Source organism: Oryzias latipes, chromosome 19, assembly GCF_002234675.1.
Source record: "Oryzias latipes chromosome 19, ASM223467v1".
Taxonomy (NCBI): Eukaryota; Metazoa; Chordata; class Actinopteri; order Beloniformes; family Adrianichthyidae; genus Oryzias; species Oryzias latipes.
This window is the reverse complement of record NC_019877.2, coordinates 24,468,980-24,491,315: the sequence shown is the minus strand read 5'-3', so window position 1 is coordinate 24,491,315 and position 22,336 is coordinate 24,468,980. Positions and strand designations below refer to the sequence as shown.

Sequence of the window (22,336 nt, the reverse complement as noted above, 5' to 3'; positions counted from 1 at the left end):
TCTTCAGCTATGTGGGGTCTGCAGCACCTCCTGAACCACACCAGAGCAAAGTTCTAGCACAATAGAAGACATTCTGTCTCATTCCAGAACCTATAAAGTATCATCATTCTGACCTGAAGCTCTATAGACTGATTGCCTTAACTTCAAACATGAAAATCTTGGAGAGACTAATATTGGTCCACTTAAGTAGACAAATAAATTGGAGCCAAAGATCCCGTTATAGACCGGCATCAACAGACCGGACAAAACAGGCCACACTGTGAGAGCCAAATCCTTTGATTTCTGCATTAAATCAAATGAAAATGGCACTAAAAATCAATGCATGTTATTTAAAAAGTACCTTTCAAAACACCAAAGGACACCACACACAGGGTTAGATTCAGCATTAAAAATCAACAGTTACAATATAAAAAACAGGCAAGATATGGACATAGAATGATTTTTAAAAAAAACAGTTTTCTACTCCTGGTGGGGCTGAGATGGACAAGAGGAACGGGGAAGTGGGGGGGAGACTATCGGAGAAAGAAGGTGAAGGCAGCAATGTGGAGGAGGACAAAGAAGAGAAGTGGTGCAGAGTTCTGGAGCATCTGGAGTTTATGGAGGAATTTTGTTAAAGCCCCCCAAAAAAACGAGAGTGGCAGTCAATAATTCAGGAATGAACAAGTGCAGAAGCAGAAAGGGAGGTGGGAAAGAGTCAGTAGGCCCTCTGAAGAGGACAAATGAGGTCACACGACCTGGGACTTTATGATACAGGGGTGCTATGACCCAACTCTTAAGATGAGGAAAATCACAAAGGTTCCAGGAGGTAGAGGAGCACAGTTGATTTGCCAAATAAAAGATTGACACAATCTTTTCACATGTAATGATCCTTTGTTAAGGTGAAAATGGACACGTGAAGAAATTCCAGCCACAGGTCTGTAAATGTTTCGGGGTAATAAAGAGCCATATCTTTCCTGTCTTGCTCTCTAGTATTTTACGCTGCTTTCCATCGATTATCTGCTTTATTTACTTCTGTTTACCTTTACTGCTATACCCTGCAGTTTAGTAGTGTAGTGGTCAGCACTCTAATGCCTTGGTTCAAATCCGGGCTGGGCCTTTCCATGTGGGGTTAGCATGTTCTCCTCATGCAAACATTCCTGGGTTTTCTATGGGAACTCCAGTCTCATTGTGAAAATGTAAAAGCATTTCTATCAACCATTTTATTTGTCAAATTAGATATTTTTAGTTGAATTTTACTACACATTTACCAGAGAACTTTTTTTAAATCAATGTCAAATACCATTTTCTTTATTATTTTAATGAAGGGACAGAAGGAGGGGTGTTGAAGAAGACAGCACCGCTTTTTTTGTTCTTCTTCTCGAAGAAGAACAAATAAAGCCGTTTCTCTAATTGTATTTTTTTTTTCATTTTATGTTTGAGTCAACTAATGCAGCTTATTGTGAAAATGAAAAAGTATTTATGGTAATGACTTTTATTTTGAAATACGAGACACATATGCTTCTATAATGGGACACTTTTAGAATCTAAATATAAAATGTAGTTAAATCCTCAGGCTATCCTCATCAAATGAGCCTTTAAAAAGAAAGCCGAGTCTTTACAATCATTGGGTTGCTATTTATCTGAGGTAGAAACAACACGGACATAACTGTCTCCAAAATGTAATTTGACTATGAAATTCCAGTAGAAGGCATTGCTCTCTAAAGGTGGGTGGAGAGCCCCGCCCCCTGCCCCAGGTAGAGGATTTTAAGTACCTTGAGGTCTTGTAACTAAATAAGGAAGATTGCGGGACGAGACCAACAGGTCAGGTGAGCTGGTTTGGAGAGGATTCAAACTTTGTGAAGCTCAAAAGGTCCCAGTGCTCAAACCACCACGTGTCCAGGTCCATGTAAAGTTCACCAAATAGCATCTGAATGATCCAGAGGAGGATTGGGAGAATGTCATGTGGTCAAATGTAACCGGGATAACTTTTATCTTTCTCTATAATAGCACAAAATCTGTTCAAGTGTTACCATACCTGGGAGATCTCTAACGAACTGCTGCATTACACTCCAAGTCATAGCCTCTCCTTCCTTCTTCTTTTGACCCCCCTATATGATCCAAAGGGTACTGTTGCCCTCCCCTTTCTGTACGATCTCCTGTCAGAGAGGTGAGTCCCATCATCCTAACATAATTCAATTCAATTCAATTTTATTTGTATAGCCCAAAATCACAACAACAGTCGTCTCGATGGGCTTCGAAGTAAAACATGAACTCAAAAGGATCACGAATACAAAGAGTTCAATAGAAAAATACTAAAATGAACTAACAAACTGACTAAGCTATACTGGCATCCCTGCCCTTAGACCCCCCTTCGCGGTAAGGAAAAACTCCCAAAAAAACGGATTCCGTAAAAAACGAAGAAACCTCAGGGGTGCCCACATGAAGGAGGGATCCTCCCCCAGGACGGACAGGCGATTTACCAGAAATCTTAGAGAAGAATTAACTTATCTAAATCTACAACTACATATATAAAAGTCCAGCAGACGAGCTTCATCCAGCCGTGGTTGGGGGGACAGTCAAAGGCGCGAGTCGAGCCAGAGACAGGAACCACAGCCAGGTGTAGGAGCAGGAGCAAAGGCGAGGTACTCGGTCAGGTACAGAGCAGAGACGAGCCAGAGATGAGCCAGAGGCAGGAACCACAGCCAGGTGTAGGAGCAGGAGCAAAGGCGAGGTACTCGGTCAGGTACAGAGCAGAGACGAGCCAGAGATGAGCCAGAGGCAGGAACCACAGCCAGGTGTAGGAGCAGGAGCAAAGGCGAGGTACTCGGTCAGGAACTGGAGCACGGATGAACCAACTGGAGTCTGGAAGCACTCCCACTCCCCAGGAGGGAAAGAGGGACAATACATGAATCACTGCACCAAACAGAGGCATGGAGAACTAAATGATGAATAATGATCAAGAATAGAGGATAGGAAGGGTAGAAGTAAAAACAGGAAAGAGGACAGAACCCCAGTGCACCATAGTTACCCCAGCTTCAACTTCTAGCAGCCTTTTAAAAGAAATAGTTATTAAGTTTAATTTAAACAAATTAACATTAAGTTAAATAATCTCTAAATACTAACTAGTCTGATAATAAGCCTGTCCACAGAGGAATGTTTTCAGTCTAACTTTGAATGTAGAAACTGAGTCGGCCTCTCTTACATGAGCTGGGAGTTTATTCCATAAGACAGGGGCTTGGTGGCTAAACGCTCTACCTCCAACCGTACTTTGACTAATTCTAGGAACCACAAGCAGTCCTGCTTACAAATTACATAACATAATTTGTTATCCAAATCCATCCTGTTGTTTATTGTCCTTTTTGGTGTTAATTTTTATTTGTATTATTACAACAATATTTGTTTCTAACTTGTGATGTGATGATTACAAGGTTTGATGGTTTAGGAGAGATATTTTGGGGGTTCACTGTTAAATCTTAAATTTTGATGTGTGTTGTTTGTGTAGGAACTGGAGTGGACAGGATCATACAGTGTATTGTTTTCTGTTTGTTACCAGAAATAAAGGGAGCCTTCTCTCCAGGAGTTAACATTGTCACGCCAAATAATTAACCAGCACAACGAAGAGAGCGACCGGTTACACAAATGAAACAAAAATGGGAGAAGAAATGCTTTTCTGCAAAGAGGACAAGATGACTGATTATTACTTAAATAAAACATTAATATGTTAAGAACATTGTGGATAGGACAAGCTGGGTCTTCCAAACTCATCGCCCAGGCAAAGAAGAAGTAGCTATGTAGAAACATCTCAAGGTTCTGGAGTGTTCTAGCCAGTCTCTGGACCTCAATCCAATACAGAATCTGTGGAGGAAGATGAAAGTCTGTGCTGAGCAACAGCCTCAAAACATCCCAGTTCTTGAAAAATGGACCAAAATCGCAGCTTAAGAGCAAACCTGCTAAAGATCTACAGGAAGTGTTTCAGGAAGTGTTTGACCTCTGTCAGTGACAACCACAGTAACATAACAAAATATTCAGCTGAACTTTTGTCATTGATCAAACACTTTTCTGCCCCAATATACAAATACTTTAACAATCAGTGTGATTTCCTGAATTACTTTTTACATAAAGGCCGCATTTCCACTGCATGGTTCAAGTGACCCAATTCCGATCTTTTCCTCTCATGTGGCACAGATCGGATATGACCGGTGAACATGTAAGCAGGAAAAAAGCGCATGGATTCCGTTTTTCTCAGATCGGATACAGGCCTCATTCATGTGTGGAAATAAATCAGATACGAATCGGATACATGCATTAGCGTGTCCCATGTAAGCAGACAAATCGGATATTCCCCAGTAAATGCGAGGCGTACGTCAGTGACGTCAACTCAGGACACCATCAACAGGGATCACATGATTCAGGTGCTTTTGTGCACTGATTTTGCTGTCAGCTGTTCCCTGTCAGCCTCAGGCTTCAGACCGTAGTCGGAAACCGCTGTTATTTCCGGTCCGGTCCCGGTCGGGACGCAAACGGTAACCAATCAAGCAGGACAGCGTTGCTCTGGAACAGGCTAGAAGCCGGTTATATCTTTGCTTGTGTTGTTGCGGAGTGGGGGCGTGTATGATGGGGACGGCGTGTGGTGTGTGGGTGTGTGTGTTAAGAGAGGAGAGGGGGTGTGACCGCGGAGCGGGAGAGTGTCGGAGAACCGTAAATTAAAAATAAGGTGTCTCCCCCAAAAGTTTTGGAGTCTTTCTTAACCCACTCTGGAGGCTGAGGGTTCAGAACGGGAAAGTGAACCCCGAAGGAGAATCCGCCTTCGCCCAGGAGAAAATCTCCCGTGCGTTTCTGACCACAGTCGGAAAAAGAGAAGTCATCGCGCAGGAAAGATTCAACACTTGGATCAAACTGTTAGTACAGCACGTCTGCAAACACTTCCTCATTCAAAATTCAGAGAGTGCCGAGCAGCCCTCCTTTTTTTCCTCTCCCCTCTGGAGCGCCCAAGGCAACGCCTCCTTCGTCGCTGCGTTGCCTCCATGACAACCGCAGTCACAAAACTCAGAAGGAGGTCCGCGGAAGGCGGAAATGCTGCTACGTAGTCGTCAGGATGTCTACGTTTGATATTTTCAGTATTGTATAGTGTAAATGCAAAAATCGGATACGGGTCACTTTTAAAAGATGATGTAAGCGGGTCGTCAAAAAAATCGGATATAGTCAGAAAATCGGATATGAGCATCAAGACCTGCAGTGGAAATGCAGCCTAAGTCTCCGACAGTTAAAGTGTATCTATGATGAACATTATAGAACAACCACTAGTTTTCAAGTGGAACAACTTGGAGAATTTGTGACCAACAAATAATTTTTGTACCACAGTATATTCATACCAACAAACGTAATCAAAAAAGAATATACATTGTATACATCACACTTAACTGCACACATACAACTATCTGCATGTGTGCAGATGTGTACAAATAAAAATGTGCCTACTAGAGTCTTCCTCTCTACTAAATGTACAATGAGTGGTGTGGACCCCAGACCCCCCTGCACAGAGCCCACAGCAGGCAGTAAGGGCCTCCCACTTCCCCACCCCAAAAGTACCCAAAGAACCTTAATCCCCTTGACAACCCAATACAGCCACTTAGGACAACACAGACTATCGCGCAAGAGCGTAGAGGCATGGAAAGCACAAGTCCCAGCCCGGACAAAGGCTACAGACCCAGAAGGCCATGGCCATGTCGAAGGCTACACATGCTAAAGTTCCCTTACAGACCAAACAAAAGGCTCAAAATTGCTCGTGAGTCCTGAACAACAACCATCGTTTCTAGAAGCAGTCTGTTGGAACTCCAACATAAATGGTAAATGGCGTTTACTTGTATAGCGCTTTCCTAACTTCTCAGAAGGCCCAAAGGGCTTCCAGTCACAGTCCCATTCAGCTACGGATAGTGGCTCTGATGCCCAACACTGACACCAACCTATACTCACCAGGAGCATGGTGGGCTTCATTGTCTTGCCCAAGGACACTTTGACACATGGGCGGGCAAGGCAGGAACCAAACCAGCGATCTTCCGATCAGAGGTCGACCAATCTACCTCTACACAATGGCCGCCCCGCATGCAGATCACCAGCCAGCCCCCAGAGAGGTGTGACACGGGACAAAGACAAGGACAACCCCTTCTTCTCCAGAGACACCCGACTGGGAGAAAGAGTTTCAAACCAAGGCCAGCCAGGCTCCAGTACTGACCAACCCATCACATGCTGGAGGGGACATGAAAACAGCCTGCTGGGTCCAAGACCCTCTCAGGTAAGATGTAATATCATCTCCAAGTCATGAATCACTGGGATTACCTTTCCCAAGTGGAGATGAGTCCATGGGTGGCTGTGGTGCAGAGGTAGAGTGGTCAGCCTCTGAACTTCTGATCACCGAAGATCACCAGCTCGATTTCTGCCCTGCCCGCCTATTGAAGTGTCCTTGAGCAAGACACTGAGGCCCACATTGCTCCTGGTAGTATAGTGCCAGTGTTAGGCAGAAGAGCCACCATCAGGGGCGGCAGGGGCGTCCATTGATCGAAGGGTCGGTGGTTCGATCCCCGCTCCCCCCAGCCAACTGTTTATTGTGTCTTTGGGCAAGACACTCCACTGTGGCTCCACTGTGGCTCCACTGGTGTGTGAATGTGTATGAATGTCCCGGTGATGGTCACAGGGGCCGTAGGCGCAAACTGGCAGCCACGCCTCTGTCAGTCTGCCCCAGGACAGCTGTGGTACATCAGTAGCTACATCACCAAGAACGAATGAGGAGTGAATGAATAATGGACACAATGTAAGCACTTAGAGCACCAAGAAAAAGTGCAATTAATCTAATCCATTATTATTATTATTGTGTGAATGTGTGTGTAGAGCTGTGACGGTGTCGGATTTTTCATCACCGCGGTGATGAACCACCAGGGGGCGCGGTGTCGCGGTTAACCGCAGCCCCCCCCCCCCCCCCCCCCAAAAAAAAAAAACAAAAAAAAAAAAAAAAAATACAATTACAACGTAGTATTCTTTATTATAAAATAACAGTAACAACTAACTACTACCAAACTAATGAACTAACTATATATAAAGCCCATATAGGTGTTGTGGGTTGACTGTGACTGTGTGGGTCAGCGCTGCATGTACGTAGGAGGAAGGTGCGCACATGTTTGTTGGTGGTGCGTGTTGATCCCTCTGCAGCGGACCGCTCTCTAGCTGCACGCGAGCCTTCACCCGTGCTCTTTGGCACACACATTTTCTCAGAATATTAAATATTGCCCAGTAATAAACAGACTGCAGACACTTTTTTCACTTTTCCGGTAGCCATGAAGAACACGGGCCAGGAGGCTCCGCCTTTGTTTATACAGACACGTAACGTTACGCTGCAAAAAATAGTTCCCAAACAAAACATGTAGTGATATTCATGGAAATCTAACAGCGCGCGTTCATGTTTGGAGTGAAGGTGAACCCTAATAACCCCCCCCCCCCCTCCCTACACACAAAATCCTCCGGCGGGCGGCCGTTTCGCGCGCCCTTAAGAACGCATGCAGCTTGAAACGGAAATGAATACAATGTAAATTAACAATTAGAACGCGGTAAATTTGTCATATTTCCTCGCGAGACGAAAACTTCTGTTGTAGAATGAGTTTGTGTGCTTCTGAAAGCGCGCTCCTGTGTGTAAAGGGAGCAGCGTGGCACGTGCAGCGCGGAGGCACTGAGAGCGCGCGCCTATGAGAGAGAGCGGTGGGAGAGAAGGAGAAAACAGTCTGAAAGAAAGAAGGAAAGTCTGAACACAGGACTAGCAGAAAAAGTCAATTATCAGGAAAGATGAATGTGTTTAATGTGTTTATTATGGCTCCATTGACGCGCCATATGCAAAACTTAACAAAAACAAACAAAAAAAAAACGTGCGGTGATACGGTTATCGTCACATCCCTATGTGTGTGTGCATGGGTGAATGGGACTGTGACTGTAGGGTGCTTTGGGCTTTTAAGGAAGGTAGTAGAGTCCTGCATAAGCAAACGCCATTTACCTGGTCCAAAGAGCCAATACACCACGGACACATCCCTGCAATTCAATTCAATTCAATTCAATTTTATTTCTATAGCCCAAATTCACAACAACAGTCGTCTCAATGGGCTTCATACCAGTAACTGTAAGGTAAACATACTATCAAAAAGGATCATAAATGCATAGAATTCAATAGGATAATAAACTTTAACTAAACAGACTAAACTAAACTGGCATCCCTGCCCTTAGACCCTCCTTCTATAGGGAAAAACTCCTAAAAAAAACGGATTTCGGAAAAAATGAAGAAACCTCAGGGGGGTCCACATGAAGGAGGGATCCTCCCCCAGGACGGACAGGCGATTTACCAGAACTCATAGATAAGAACTAACTGATCTAACTCAACAACTACATATTAAAATGGTCCAGCAGATGATCTTCATCCATGCTGGTGCCTCCTACATGGGATGGAGTAGATTCTCCTTTTGCATTTGAGGGCCTTCAAAATGCTTTCTCTGCACTAAACAATAACAACCTGGACACGTGGATAAAGCAGATTTTTAAGCCAAATTGCAGTTTAAAATGTTTAGAGCCAGTATGGTGATGCGTAAAAGACATTGTGCACATTCTTCAGATGCAGGAAGAATAGTTTTCCTTTAACTTTGGTGATGCTGCACTGTGGTGGAAGAGGAGGAGTGAGGATCAGCACACGACCTGCAGCAAACAAAGCGGCTCTATTATTAACTCATTACCTGAACTGACATGTCATCATGAGCTCACAGTCAGATTATGCTGCGCGTGCGTGCCTTCATGCATCCATGCACGCCGTGCACCAAAAAGCTAAGTGAGTGAAATTATATAAAGAGATCAGGAAGATGTTTTTATTGTTTTATTGAAAGAAGAACACTGAACCTTAAGTCACTTTGACTTGTTTCTGTTAGGATCAGACTGAAACACCTGCACGAGCCGTGACTTGGCCACGTGAAAGGAAAAATACTCCTTAAATGTGTGACTTCAAAAATAAACACTGCTGTCATCTGAAGGAGAAAGGAAAAGAAGAACCGTCAACTTTGTTCCTTATTTTTCCAAGCGTGTTCCCAAAAATATTTGAAGGCGACCATTGAACCACGCTGGAAAAGGAGCACAACCCCACAATGACAACACGAACTGAAGACGCGCGCGTGCAAGCAGCAACAAACAATCATGTCCGTATTACTAACACGCAAACACGTTCTGGTGACCCGCGACTGTCTTAAAGGGGGCGGGGGGCACTCACCAGTACAACAGCGACAGTCCATCGAAGCGTTCCGCGTCCTGGGGGAGGAACGGCATCGCCGCCGCGGGGGTGTGACTGACCCCGCCTCACAAAAACACACAGATGAGCTCGGCGGCTCCGAGCGGCTCTCTGGCTGAGAGCGCGCGCGGCGCCGGGGCAGCTAGCAAATCCTCCTGCAGGCGCGCGCGCGCTCTTATCTTTTCCCGCTAATCCAAGTTGAACGCTCCCGAGAGCAGGTGAAAACTTCAGGAAAGGAACGCGCCGCTGCTCACGGACTAAGGTCAGCAATTATCAGAAAGGAAAAAAAAACAGTTTAACATTCAGAAACATAAAAAATTCAGAGAGTACGACGCTAATAAACAATTTACAGCTAAAAAACTTTTGCTTTCATTTATCTATATGTAAAGCAGGTTTGGCGTCTGCTGATCTTTTTAGCGAAATCCCAATTCCCTCCAGACTCCCTGACTACTAAAAATCTATACATTGTGCAGAACTATCTAGCGACATGGATTTTAAGAGCAATTTGAACACAATGTGTGCAACTTTTTTTAAACGACAATTATGACGTCACAGATTTCCCAAAGTAGAAACCTAATGAATTATTTAGGAAGACTATTTATGAATCCTGTGTTCTGAGGATGAAAACTTGGGTGCATGGTTTAAAAAATTAAAATACATTTTGAACATGAAAAAAATCGTTCAAGCGTAATTCCTTGTGGTCTATATTGGGCAAATCTTCTGAGCATAGATGATGTCCACTGGTATTTTGCAGAGACTTCTGGGAAATGTAAATAGGATGGCAACTGGAGCAGACCATTGTCCGTAAAATAAGGACTGGACTGAACTACCTCTCCCCTTCCCGTTCCAAATAGTACTAAGATACTCTGTGGAACCCGCTGGTTCCAAAAGCCAAAATCCTGTAGACTTCTATTAATGAATGAACAGCTATTACTCTGCCATTATGTTAGTCAGAATAACCGTTCTTGTTCTACTGCCTATTATTAACATGTTATTGCTAATTCTGTTTTTTTTTTCATGATATTTTTGCTGGAGCACAAGTTATCAACTGACCATTCAGATGCCTCAATAAAAGCCTGGCATCAAACATTTGAAGCATTGGATTGACAGATTGTTCGGAGCCCGCTTTCAGTGGTAGGGGTGTGGCCTTCTAACTTAATCACTCCTGATTGGAGAGAGTGGTTGCCATTGAAATAGACAGGCCAATCCTCCATCCTCACTGAGGATGTGTGGTTCCAAAATGGGAAAGGAGTCAAAATGGCGACTGAATTGACTTTGTTCGGTTGGAACCGGAAGCAAGGCATTTTCTATGGGTGATGTCCCATGCGATTGTCCAGCTATATACAGTCAATGGAGCAGACCCAACCTTTGTCACCTGACCTCAGAGTAGCCCTAATAGAATGGCACGATTGTGGATCTTGAGAGTGTCATGTTAGCGGAGAACGGTTACAGACCCAGACCCGGAAAGATCACGGAAGAGATCAAGAGAAACTGGTATTCTGGAGAGGTGTTCTGTGGCTGGAGGAGGAAGCCACGATGATGGGATGATGGAAGAGCGTGAGTCCCAGTGGAGGAGGAAGTGAGTGCTGGATGCAGTCCAAGACGGTGAATGGAGTAGTCCTCGTTTTGTGGCGATGCACAGACAATAGCTGTCCCAATTCCCACCCTAACAACTAAAAAACTATATAGTATCCTGAATAGTAAAACCAATACGGACACCATGCTCACTCCTTTTTTATTTTTTAAACGTCATCGATTTCACGAAGGTGGTACCTCCGTAGAGGGCAGATGAACTGGCGATGAACACAGGAACAGGAACATCTTAAATAGAGCTCAGAGCAGGAATGCTGAAGAGGGGAGCAGCTGAGTCCAATGGTGGGACACACAGAGTAAATTCTGCATGGGGGGGGAGAAGGAGTAGATACCCCGGGGCACCATGACAGTATAGTACCTGTATAGTACCTGTGTCTGAACAGCAACCAAATGTAGGAGTTTGGCTTTTCTGCTTTTTAGTTACAAGACTGAAATTCAGCATTGTGATCCCCTTTTTCCTGATTTCTTTCATAATCTAAGATAAGAAGTAAAATAGTTTACTAGGTGCCTCATAGGAAATGATAACTGTGTATATACTAGTGATGAGGACATCTCAAGGAGTGTACAGACACATTACCTAAACTGTTACTCCCTCTCTAGTGACCCCTGCAGTATTTCTCCAATCATTGCAGGTAAATGAAGAAAAAAAACAACAATTGGACTTTTGAAAAAGCTAGCTGAAAATGGTGATTTTGGAGTTTTTAACATGTTCTTGTGGCACTTTTCCTTATGATGGGGGATATATATATATATAAAGGAAATAAACATTAAACTGGGTTATTGACCAATTCTTTGTTCAAAGTGGTGAATCAGAAGGATACAAAAAAATGTCATTTGAAAAATCTTGTAGTTGTTACTTAGAAACAACAATCTGTGGGCCACAAGCTCCCGACTCCACTCCATGAGGGGATCTGGCTGCAGACAAGATGGCGCTCGGACATCATTAACCAGAAGTGGAAATTCTACAATATTTCAGAATCGTACCACCTTCCATTAAAACCTTTTACTGTGAGATAAGCGGTTTAGTGTACAGTTGACATTGGTGTAGTAGTTGATAAGGTAAAGGATCAAAATGTGCTAAATCTACGACTATTTCTGGCACTGACTTGTCAAAAGTTCAATAATTAATTGTTTTCTATAGAGTGTGTTTCTGCTATGTAAATCAATAGAATTTCTTTCCATAACTAAATTTACATGATAAAAAACTGTATTTTTCTTGAAAATCAGCAGGACGCCTGAAGTGTTTCATATCTGAACCTTTATTTTCCTTCAAACATCAGGGAGGCACAAAGCAACAAGACTCTGAAGCTCAGAGCCAACATGAGCACCAGGACTCAGAGTCACATCATATAAAGACATATTTACAAATATAAATAACATGTTTAAGCTGAAGAAGACACTGTCATGAAAAACATGTACAGTACAAACATGGCATGTACAAGAGATCAATAGTAACCAAGGCCAGCTTACCTTAGCTTAGTGCAAAACAATACAAACATTTATGAAGGTATGAGCTGAACACAACACCTTTGGTCCAAAACCAGAGCATCAAAAAGAAACCTGACAGGAGTCGCTGGGTTTGGCCTCAAGTACGAATGTGATCCGAACCTGAGGAACAGGAGACAGGAAGGTTTAAAACCCGAGGTCCACATGGAGAGACGCTGGAAGAGGATCCGCTTTTAGAAAAGGCCATAAAAACCAGAAGCGCTGGAGACAAAGTCAGCTGAGATTCCTGCACAGTTTGTGAAACCAGAAGAAGCTGCAGGAAGGAAATACTTCAGTTGTTGCTCCCCAGACTAAAGGCTGGTGACTCTGAGTTTGAACACATAATAGCAGAATTGCTGTCCTCATTTAAATGACTATAATTCCTTCATCAAACACCAGATGGCCGTTCAGGATCATTAGTTTAGTCAGTTAACAGTTTTTCAAATGTCAAATAAATGCTTGTCCCTATAAAAAAACAACACAGTGTTTTTAGAACCATGTCTCACCGCCATCGCCACTCTAAGACGTCAATAAGCTGTGGAAATCAAAAATCAAAGTGAAGCTGTAATACATTCAAAGATCTTGTAGTGTCCCAAGAAGCGACAGCTGACGGTGAAGACAAACACGAACTTTCCTGATCACACAACTTCAGCTTTGGTCCAGTGACAGCTTGTTTTCCAGCTGACTCCACTTTTGGATCTGGATGTTGGTGCCAGGTGTGCTCAGTCACCTGATCCCGTTATCGGGAAAGCAAGCTTTGCTGTCAAAGACTCAGGGGGCGGGGCTTAAATAAACCTTCCAGATTCCATGACGTAGAACCCAAAACAAATCAAATAAAGCAAAAACGTACGTTGTCATTCCAGAAGTATTAAAAGGCAGTTTCTGCATAAATGAGTCTGTGTAAAACCTATTAGATTAACAGCACAGGTGGCTTTCTGCACACCTGCTGCAGCGCCCGTTAACCCTTCAACACCAGAACTGTTGCAACCGTGAACTTTGAACTCTTCAACTATTTACACAATTAACATGGAACCAACAGATTCTGATGCAGAGAACAGCGTCTTCGTGTCCCAATCCACTGTACATCACATAAACACTCCACTACTGTAAAGTGTTGCATGTCAACGCAAAGCTTCTGTTGTTGGAATGATGTTAAATATGTAAAGAGTTGAACACCGCAGCTAAAGCTCTGCTGTCTAAGGGTTAAGCTGACCTTGTACCTCTGGAGATGGGCTAGCACTTTGGGTCTCTGTCACAGGAATGCTGCCCCCTCCTGGTATAAAACAGTACAACAAATGTTAGCACACAAATGTCATGAATTTCCTGTGAAGTAGCAGATTAGAGTGACACACCATCACAAGCCCCACTTTCACTGGTGAGTCTGTGGACTGAGTTTCTATTGCAGAACCTGGAGTTCGGGCCTCCGTGGCCGTCAGCGCTGCAAGGCTCCGCCTCCTGCCTCTTCAGTGTGGTGGCTTGTAGAAATCGGCCCCCTGAAACATGGCAGTGGCCCCTGGGTGAAAGCTGGGCTTCGACCACATAGTTCCTTCATGACTCAGAGTTTCAGTGGGGTCACTGGTGCCGCACAACAAAACCACCAGAAAATGTGGGCGTGGCCCAGTTCGGCCGACGTCCCTCAATGATTCCGGGAATTAAAGAACCCTACACTGGTGGGCGACTCCTTCACCGTCACCGTGATGAAGTTGGCCGTGACGTCGGTGACGGAGACGTGTTCCAGGAGGCACCGCTCGGGTCGCCAGTCCGTTTCTGTGTCTGAGTCGGTGGCGCTGGCGCCGAGGCTGGGCCGGATTTTGTCGGGGAACAGGGCGGCACCACGTTCGGACTCGCTGCTGCTGACCTCGTCAGAGTCCCCGGTGCTGAGCTCATTCAGGCCGCGATCCTGAGAGCCGCTCCGCTGATTACGCCTGTCCCTCAGGGCGCCGTCGCGCCTTATCGCTGGCTCTCTGTCCCGCCCTCGTTCTGCACCGCCGCCAGCTGACAGGCCGCTCCGCGGGCCCCCTTTAGCAGTCCCACTCCTGAAGTCGGTGCTGCCGTGCGCGCCCCCGGCGTAGGTCTTGCCGACACTCTGCAGGTTGAGGGCTCTGAGGTTCAGCGCCTGGCTGGCTCGGTCCCGAAGGAAGGGAGACGACGATGAAGGCTTGGACAGCACGGGATTCTGCTGCTTGTGTTGAACCACTCCTGTCTTCGCTGCCTGACCTTCTGGTCGCTTTTGACCAGGGGCGGGGCTCTGAATCCCCACCTGGCCCCCACTGAAGCTGCCATGCGCCCCAGGGGAGCTCGAGGTTCCACCTGGTTTGACAGCAGACATTTTTAAGCCGTCTGCTCGGCTCCCCCCTCCACTCTCTGAGAAGGAGCGCTTCAGGTAAGAGTTTTTCTGGGACAAGCTGGTCTTGGAGGAGGACGGAGAGGAGGCAGACAGGGAGCGGCCCACCCACATGCTGATGGACCCCACCTTAGAAGCTGCACTCTGGGAGAAAGCAAGGGAAGGGGCCGCGGCCTCTTCTCTGGACGTCCTGCTCAGGTACGTAAAGCTGGCCGGCTGCAGGGGCTTCTTTATGCCGGGTCGCGTGTCCTCCCTGGGTAGCCTGATCGGCTGGTGGTGGCGTGGAGGAGGAGGAGGAGGAGGAGGAGGAGGAGAAGGTCGGTTCTTTACCTGCCGCAACGCCTTCAGGTCAGGAGGTAGCGGCTTCCTCCCACGTTTCTTCTTATGAGGGGGGTCTGCTTTGGCCAGCATGATATGAGGCCTCTTCTGTGGGACAGGGCTGGGCTTGGCCTTTTTTGTGTGCTCTTCATCTTCTGATGAAGAGGAGGAACGTGGCGATGAGAGGCCAGAAGAAGAGCACGATGAAGACCGGCTGTCCTTGTCTGGAGTGAGGGGTGGCTGAAGACACAAGGAGTGAGGATGAGGAGGAGGCTGGGGCCTTAACATAGGAGGAAGAGATCGGGTCTCACCAAAATCTTCCGGGGTCTTCCTCGTGGGCGCTTCCCTTTCTTCTGGAACAGAAGCTCTCGCTCTTGTTCTCTGAAACCATAAAGAGACACTCAGAAAAACCTTCTTCTGAAGCAGTAAGTAACTGAGGTACCCGTGTGTTCTGAACCGGGACTACTGACCCGCACAGATCACGGTTCAGCCCTGATCCATGATCTGTACCCCTAAGATCAGAGACCTAAAGGGGAGCACCCACTGACCCTCCATGAGAACTGGACTGACTGACTGACTGACACGTCACTCTTAGGCTCCAACCAAATCAAAGTCAATTCAGTCGCCATTGATTCGTGATAAAGACAACGCCATGTTGGTGCCAGACGCTGTCAGTAAGCAGTGATTGGTCCGAGTCTGTCTGAGTCATCGTTTCTATGACAACCACTCATCCAGTCCACTCCCCTACCACTCTGGAGAATCTGTCAATCAAACGGTTCAAACGTTCGAGGTTTAGTTTAGAACTTGAATAACTTTTACTAATTGAAAAATACATATATCATGAAAAAATGAGGATTATCAAGAACATGGTAGAAAAAGAAAACGGTATCAGATCCAGAACGGTTCTTCAGAGCAATAGAAGGACTGAGGAACAGCTGTTCATTTCTCTAGAAAGGTCTTTGGCGTTTTGGCTTCTTGGAGCCAGCAGGTACTTCCTGTTTGAAACGCCAGAGGAGAGGGATCACTCAGTCCAGTTCCTATATACACCTACAGCAGGGGTCGGGAACCTTTTTGACCAAGAGAGCCATAAACGCCACATATTTTTAAATGTAATTTTGAAAGAGCCATACAATAATGTAGCGTCCCTTTCCCACACTGAGGCACGGAGACTTAACCTCTTTTAAGGTTCTTTATTCTGGTTACTGCAGACCGCAACAAACGCCGTACAATTAATTCAGCAACTCCTTATTCTCGCCCGCCGAGACGAGACGAGAGCGCTTCTCTCAACTTTATATTCCCCTGCTCCCGCTGCAGCCCCTCCCATTTCCCTTATTCGGCCCATAGCTGAACCCCATTGGTCCAAACTCCCTAACAACAGGCTGAGCGACAGAACTGAGAGCCAATCAGATCACTGCTTGATCGATGCGTTCCATGAACTCCAGAACTTTTAACGAGGCCCAACAGCCAAGTTAAACTCAGTCCGCGACAATATTTTTAAAACTAAAAATACAAATGAATGTGTGCATTTGATGTAATTTTAACACTTTTAAAGTACAATAAGTCATCATTATGCTGTTGCTAATAAATGATTCGTGGTAGTTCTGCTGATGGTCTTGTCCGGTTGATACGTGGTGAGTTTCTGCTTCATGCAGGCGTTGAGACTTTAAACGTGATCGTAGGTCTGAATGTTCTGTAGATGTGAGACAGACTGATCACATGCAGACCTGGAGACAAACACACACTCACACGCTGCAGTGAGTGACGGGCAGCGGGATTCACCTGCTGCCCCCCCCCCCCCCCCCCTCTGCTTTCTCCCTCACACATCCCGTCCCCGCAACTGCGCGCTCTTTCTCAGAGACGGGAGCGCGCCGTTTTAGGTACGTCAATTCACAGGTTTCCGGGTGGTACAAACTCTGTGAAATAATAGATAATAGTAAACTGATAGTTTTTTCTCCAAGCAACGCTACTACTGCGCGCCTCTGGCATCGCATCGCGCCCGAGGACTGGTCTAATGAAAAAAAAAAGTATAATTAAAGATTTGTCTGCGAGCCACATGTGACCATCAAAAGAGCCATATATGGCTCGCGAGCCATAGGTTCCCGACCCCTGACCTACAGGATCGATGTGCTGGTTGTGTTGGGATGGATTGACACTTTGGCCTGAATCCTTATGGACAAAGTGAGGCTAGACAGGAAGTCAGAACCAGGAGAACGGTTGAGATTTAGCTCAGACTGACTGCTGAGAGGAGGACCAGATGGGGAGGACCCAAAGTTTCAACATTAAACCCACTGACAAATAGTCTGCGCCCAGAATCCATAAAAAATGTCATAAGAACTTTAGACTAGGACTGTGTGATTATCTATCATCACTCTGAATGTTGAGACATTTAAATATTCCATTCATTCATTAAAATGCTCTAGAAAAGCATTAGATTTACAAACAGACATCTGTCTTTGGTCTGCCCATCCTACATCCATTTAGTTCAAAGGTACATCATTCATCCCCACGAAGAATGAAGGAAACAGGACGGACCTGAGCCGCTCACCTCTTATGAAATGCAGCCAAAAGCCGGGGGTCCAGGATGTTCTCCTCCGGCTCCCAGCTGTTGTGCCTGCAGATGTTAATTCCACATTTCAAAGTCTCATAACTCAAACTGGACACTGGAGCGTAGAATTAGGACTCTGCTTTTTCAAACCGTAACTAATGGTCAGCACCGAATCTGCATTGAGCACAGTTTGAGTTGGGTCTAGATGACCCCACTCCCAATGGTAAAGGGCCTAGGATAGCACAACAGCACACAGGGTAGAGGAGGACCTTATTCCATATGCCTCACCCCCCCCCCCCCCCCCACTGTTAACCACACGTTTCACTCAACCACTAGAACCACAACCAAACTTTCTGATCACATGCCGTCCATTTGTGCTGAAAGGCGTTTCGTTCTCAGTGGTAGAAGTAGATTCTGTCTATTGATGAAGTGAGAGCAGAATTATTCTTCAAACAGAACAGTTACTGAAAAATTGGTTACATGGTCCTATTTTAGAATCTGATGTCTCAATTTTTCTGATTTTTATCAAACGTAGATATTTGATGATATGATGTATGATGTATGTATAGTTTTACTACGTTTTATGTGCGTTTACACAGTTTAAAGTCCCACTCTGATCATCTTTTGATCTATTCTCAAAGTCTTCCCAGTGGTCTTTTCATTATGATGCCGTTTTTAAACCAAAATCCAAAAACCTGTCATTTTCTGGGATGTAGTTTCTGCAGAGCAGTGGAAACAGTGGACGGGACTGTTGGAGGTGAGGCCTCGGCTGACATCCCATCATCCCTTTGTTTACACGCTCTCCTGCTAGCTTACAGCCCCTCACGACCCCAACCTAACATTATGCAACAAAATGGGGAACAACGTCAGAGCCGTCCAGCCGTCCAGTCTGCAGCTCAGAGGAGGCAAACAAGGACGTTCATGGGTCTACTGGTCTGCAAGGGGATGCATCGGAATAGAGCAGAGCAGGGAGCTTGTGGCTCGCCCAGCGTTTTTCTAACGTAACCAATACGTTACAAGCTTTCTTCCAATACAAGATTTCTTCTGTCTGTTCCTGATTTACAATCATTTAGAAAAAGAAATACTCAGAAATGCAAATCTGAGCTTAATTTTCTTTCTATCCTCCATCATCAGAAAATGTAAAAATGTGTCATGGGAGTTGGTCTTTAAGAGGAAGTCACTTTGAGACACTGAAGTGACTCTTTAAATATATTTTATGACTATATAATTGCTGTTGAGGCACTTGGGTGCCACCTGAGGCTGATTGAGCAGATAAAATTCCAACAGAACCGACTTTCTCAACATCCTCCCAGCTTTGAGAGGAGCCGGGCTGCACAGAAACACATCTGGGGAGCCAGAAAATGCAGTACTTTTAAGCCCAAATCCTTTTTTTTTTTTTTTTTTTTGGGGGGGGGGGGGGGGGGGGGGGGGGTTCAAATGTAAACACTTTAACGAGCAAACTTCTAATAAATGAGCTATTTTAATTTACTGGAGGCAGGTATTTGTCTATTTATTCTATATCTGCATTCAGTTTAATAAAAATCTTCAATTTGATAGGTAGCCTTTTTTTTTAAAAAACTTTATTGATTCTGTGAATGGACAGAGTGAACAGTCTGTGGTCCTGATGAAGATGATGGGCCACCTCTGACAGGGTGAAGGTGAACTGTGACCCTACAGCTGGGCTGACGTTTCCTGCTCTTCCGGGTCAACGCGCATCTCCTGAACTCCCACACAGCTCTGAGCCTCCAGCACCAGAACTGTCTGGTTCTGCTGGTACCGCCCACACTTTGGAAAGTAAACATGTTTAAATAAAGGTTTGAAGCGTCCTTCAAAAACACAAGCAGCCAAAGAAACTCAAATCGTTTGGGTCTCCATAAAGCAGATTGTGAGGCGTTCAAATGCTGCAGATTCTGACCCGTTTCGGTTCGGTTGGTCCGGGTTCGTCCACTTCCAGCCTCTGGAGCGTGGAAAGCGGACGAACGAGGAGACGAATTAAAGCAACGTTTTTACCGGAAAAACTACTCGGCGCCTCGAAGCGAAGCTGAGGGGTTTCCGGTTCGGTTCGGATGCCAAACTCCCGGCAGCGGAGCCAGCACCGAGCCGCCACGGGCTTTGTTCGGGGCCATTTTCGGTGTGATTTGTTAGCTACGCGCGGCTAGCAGCTACTCACTTGGACGACCAGCCTCTCCACTTCACCAGATACTCGAACTTTCCCTGCGGAGACACACAGCAGCGTCAGAACCGGCGGAACCGGTCCGCGGGGGAGCACGGTTCGGCGCTGGTGTTTACCTTTCTGGACCGCTTGCTCAGAATGCACTCCGCGTCGAATACCTGGCCCACCGTGACCCCCTCCATGACAGCAGCAGCAGCGGGAGGTTTGACCGCGCACGGCCACCGTACTCCCTCCTACAACCGCGTTCGCGCAGGCTTTCATACATAATGATAATAACATAATAATAGCACTTGCAAAACAAAAAACCCAGGGATACTACAAACTAAAGATAAAAAATGAACTATTTAAATTTAAAAATAGAGACGTAGAAACAAATGAAGGAATTATTGTTTTACAGAAAAATCTCTTTTAAACAAATTAGGTCTTAAAAAAACCCAAAATGATGTATTTTTTACTTAAAAACTGGAGGTGATTGAATGCCAAGGATGAGCTCTGCTCTCCATGGTTCTGACGTGTACAGAAGTGTGGATGGAGCATGAGGGTCTCCAGGTGAGTCCTGCAGGTATTTGGACAGGGGTCTGCAACCTTCAACACTTAAAGAGCCATTTGGGTCCATTTCTGAAAACTGCAACCCAGGAGGAGCCACAAAGTCTGACTTCACCCTTTAGAAAACAAGACACTGATTTGTATTTAAGGTATTGCTACTATTTTGATAAATGTAAATAAACTACTGTTTTTTCCCTGCATAAATAAAACATAAATTTAAACATTTTCCCCCCCAAAATATAAAATGCAGTAGTTTTTAACTTTTGATAACATGGATTCCTTTCTAAATTAAAGACACCCTGGACCACATAGGATCGTCTCAAAGCAGCAAATGTAATAGTAGGTTGTGTGATGTCAACAGGGAATTTTTTTAATTAAACGGTTTATTTTATTTATTTATTTGTTTATTTTTGTGCATCTTAGCCAAAAAACTATGAATCTAACATATTAACTTTAAATCAGAGCTAATTAAGTGAAGCTTATGTAACAGATCATATGGTATTCTTAAAATCATTAAATTTTGTTCAATAATTGACTGTGCGCTTTATAATCTGGCGCGCCTTGAGGTGGAATTCTGCTTGAGCTTCCTGACCTCAAATAGATTTACTGTGGTACACAAAACTAAAAAATCTGTCAAAATGTGTGGCTTCAGTAAACTACAGTATAAAGTCGTACTGCTTGTGGATTGTTGGAGCATTATGGGTATTGTAGTCAGGACCCTGGCGGAGTGACACGTACTCTGTTACGTAATGAGTTGAATAAAGTTCGATTCGTCTGAATGTTTTGACATTTAATCCAAAACATACCTCGTTTTTTACAATTACACATGTTTTCTTTTCTTTAACCAGAGAGCCATGGCTGAGGGGTCACAGAGCCACAGGTGGTTCAGGAGCCTCAGGTTGCAGACCGTCGTACTTCAGGGTTGTCTTGGACAACAAGCTGGACCGGACTACCAATACAGACCAGCTCTACAAAAAGAGCCGGTCCAGGCTGTACTTTCTCTGCAGGCTGAGCTCATTCAACATCTGCAGGACAGAGGACTGTGTCCAGGTTCAGGGCCAACTAACCCCTAACTCACCCCCCCTGCATGAGGAATTAACCAGGAGGAGGAGTTTGGCAGCAGACTTCTGTCCCACCACTGCTTCACAGACAGACTGAGGAAGTCTTTGTACCTTGTGTTATTAGACAGTACAGCTCCCAGAGCAAACACCCAAAAAAATCAATAATAATAATAATAATTGCATTGCTTTCTCGTGTTTTTAAATGATGTATTTGATGTGTGAGTGTTGTTGCAAGCAGATGGCTTCTGTTCAATTATCTTTGGGATGGATAAAGATTCCATCTATCTGATAGCAGGTCCAGATGGAGAAAGTCAGACCATTATGGAGTTGAGAGAGGGTGCATGGCCTTTGAAAGTGTAGGAAAGATTTTTGAAAGAAATTCTGAAATAATCAGGGAGCCAATTGAGTTATTTCAGGATGGGGTCTGAGAAAAAGGAGTCTGGATCAGGTCGTATGAAAGTTTTTGTGGAAGAACGTAAAAAAGTGCTAATTGATGGTGGAGGGGACAAGACAGAGGGGGGTGGGAGACTGAGGAAGAATCATGGACTACAGTCAATGGGGAGAATCAACACTGACAGAAAAATGCTTAACTTCTGAAGAGGGGATTCGGTGCCCTCACTGTTTCCTTTATCTTCTACTTGCCTGATCCTGCCTCTCTGCCTTATGCACGAGCATTGAAAGCAAATGCCAGTTTAGTTTGGCTGCACATGTGGAAAGTGGGAAAGATCTGACACTAATGTCCAAGTGTCAATAAAAAGCCTGTAAGAACAATTTATGGATGCTGTTTTCATTGTTTCTCCCTGGAGAAAATATTATTCTGCACTTAGTTGCAGATTGTTAATATTTTTTGTTGCTGTTGTTCTAATTTTAAATAGCCACAAAGTTCATTTGTCATTATGAGTGAATATAGAACACATACATTAATATTGTTGTTCTGTTGTTTTGTTAGTTTTCCCCTAAAAGGGCTTTTGCACCGAAATGCTCTTTG

The 22,336-nt window shown here is 44.9% G+C and overlaps 2 protein-coding genes across 3 annotated transcripts in view; both read right to left on the bottom strand.

Moving 5' to 3' along the window:
* The window catches only part of stxbp4 (syntaxin binding protein 4), a 42,248-nt gene extending 32,824 nt beyond the window's left edge, over positions 1–9,424 (bottom strand). For both annotated transcript variants that reach the window (XM_011488559.3, XM_020712133.2), the window contains exon 1: positions 9,266–9,424. In XM_011488559.3, coding sequence (XP_011486861.1) covers positions 9,266–9,321 — 56 coding nt within the window. In that variant the 5' untranslated portion in view covers positions 9,322–9,424. The remainder of the gene's footprint in view (positions 1–9,265) is intronic.
* Positions 9,425–12,116: 2,692 nt separating this feature from the next.
* LOC101172611 (chromobox protein homolog 2) lies at positions 12,117–20,421 on the bottom strand. Its single transcript, XM_004080794.4, has 5 exons — positions 19,858–20,421; positions 19,739–19,782; positions 17,569–17,634; positions 15,335–15,404; positions 12,117–15,263 (listed from the first exon to the last, which is right to left on the bottom strand). The coding sequence occupies exons 1-5, from the start codon at positions 19,921–19,923 to the stop codon at positions 13,998–14,000; spliced, it is 1,512 nt and encodes a 503-aa protein (XP_004080842.1). The 5' UTR covers positions 19,924–20,421; the 3' UTR covers positions 12,117–13,997.
* Positions 20,422–22,336: the final 1,915 nt, after the last annotated feature.

What these genes read in the sequence shown, in the direction of transcription:
- LOC101172611 (XM_004080794.4), bottom strand. Translation starts at nt 19,923, where the DNA reads ATGGAGGGGGTCACGGTGGGCCAGGTATTCGACGCGGAGTGCATTCTG. An exon ending in TGGAGAGGCTGGTCGTCCAA is followed by an intron (nt 17,635 to 19,738) that starts GTGAGTAGCTGC and finishes TAACATCTGCAG; the next exon opens with GCACAACAGCTGGGAGCCGG. An exon ending in GAAGACCCCGGAAGATTTTG is followed by an intron (nt 15,264 to 15,334) that starts GTGAGACCCGAT and finishes TTGTGTCTTCAG; the next exon opens with CCACCCCTCACTCCAGACAA.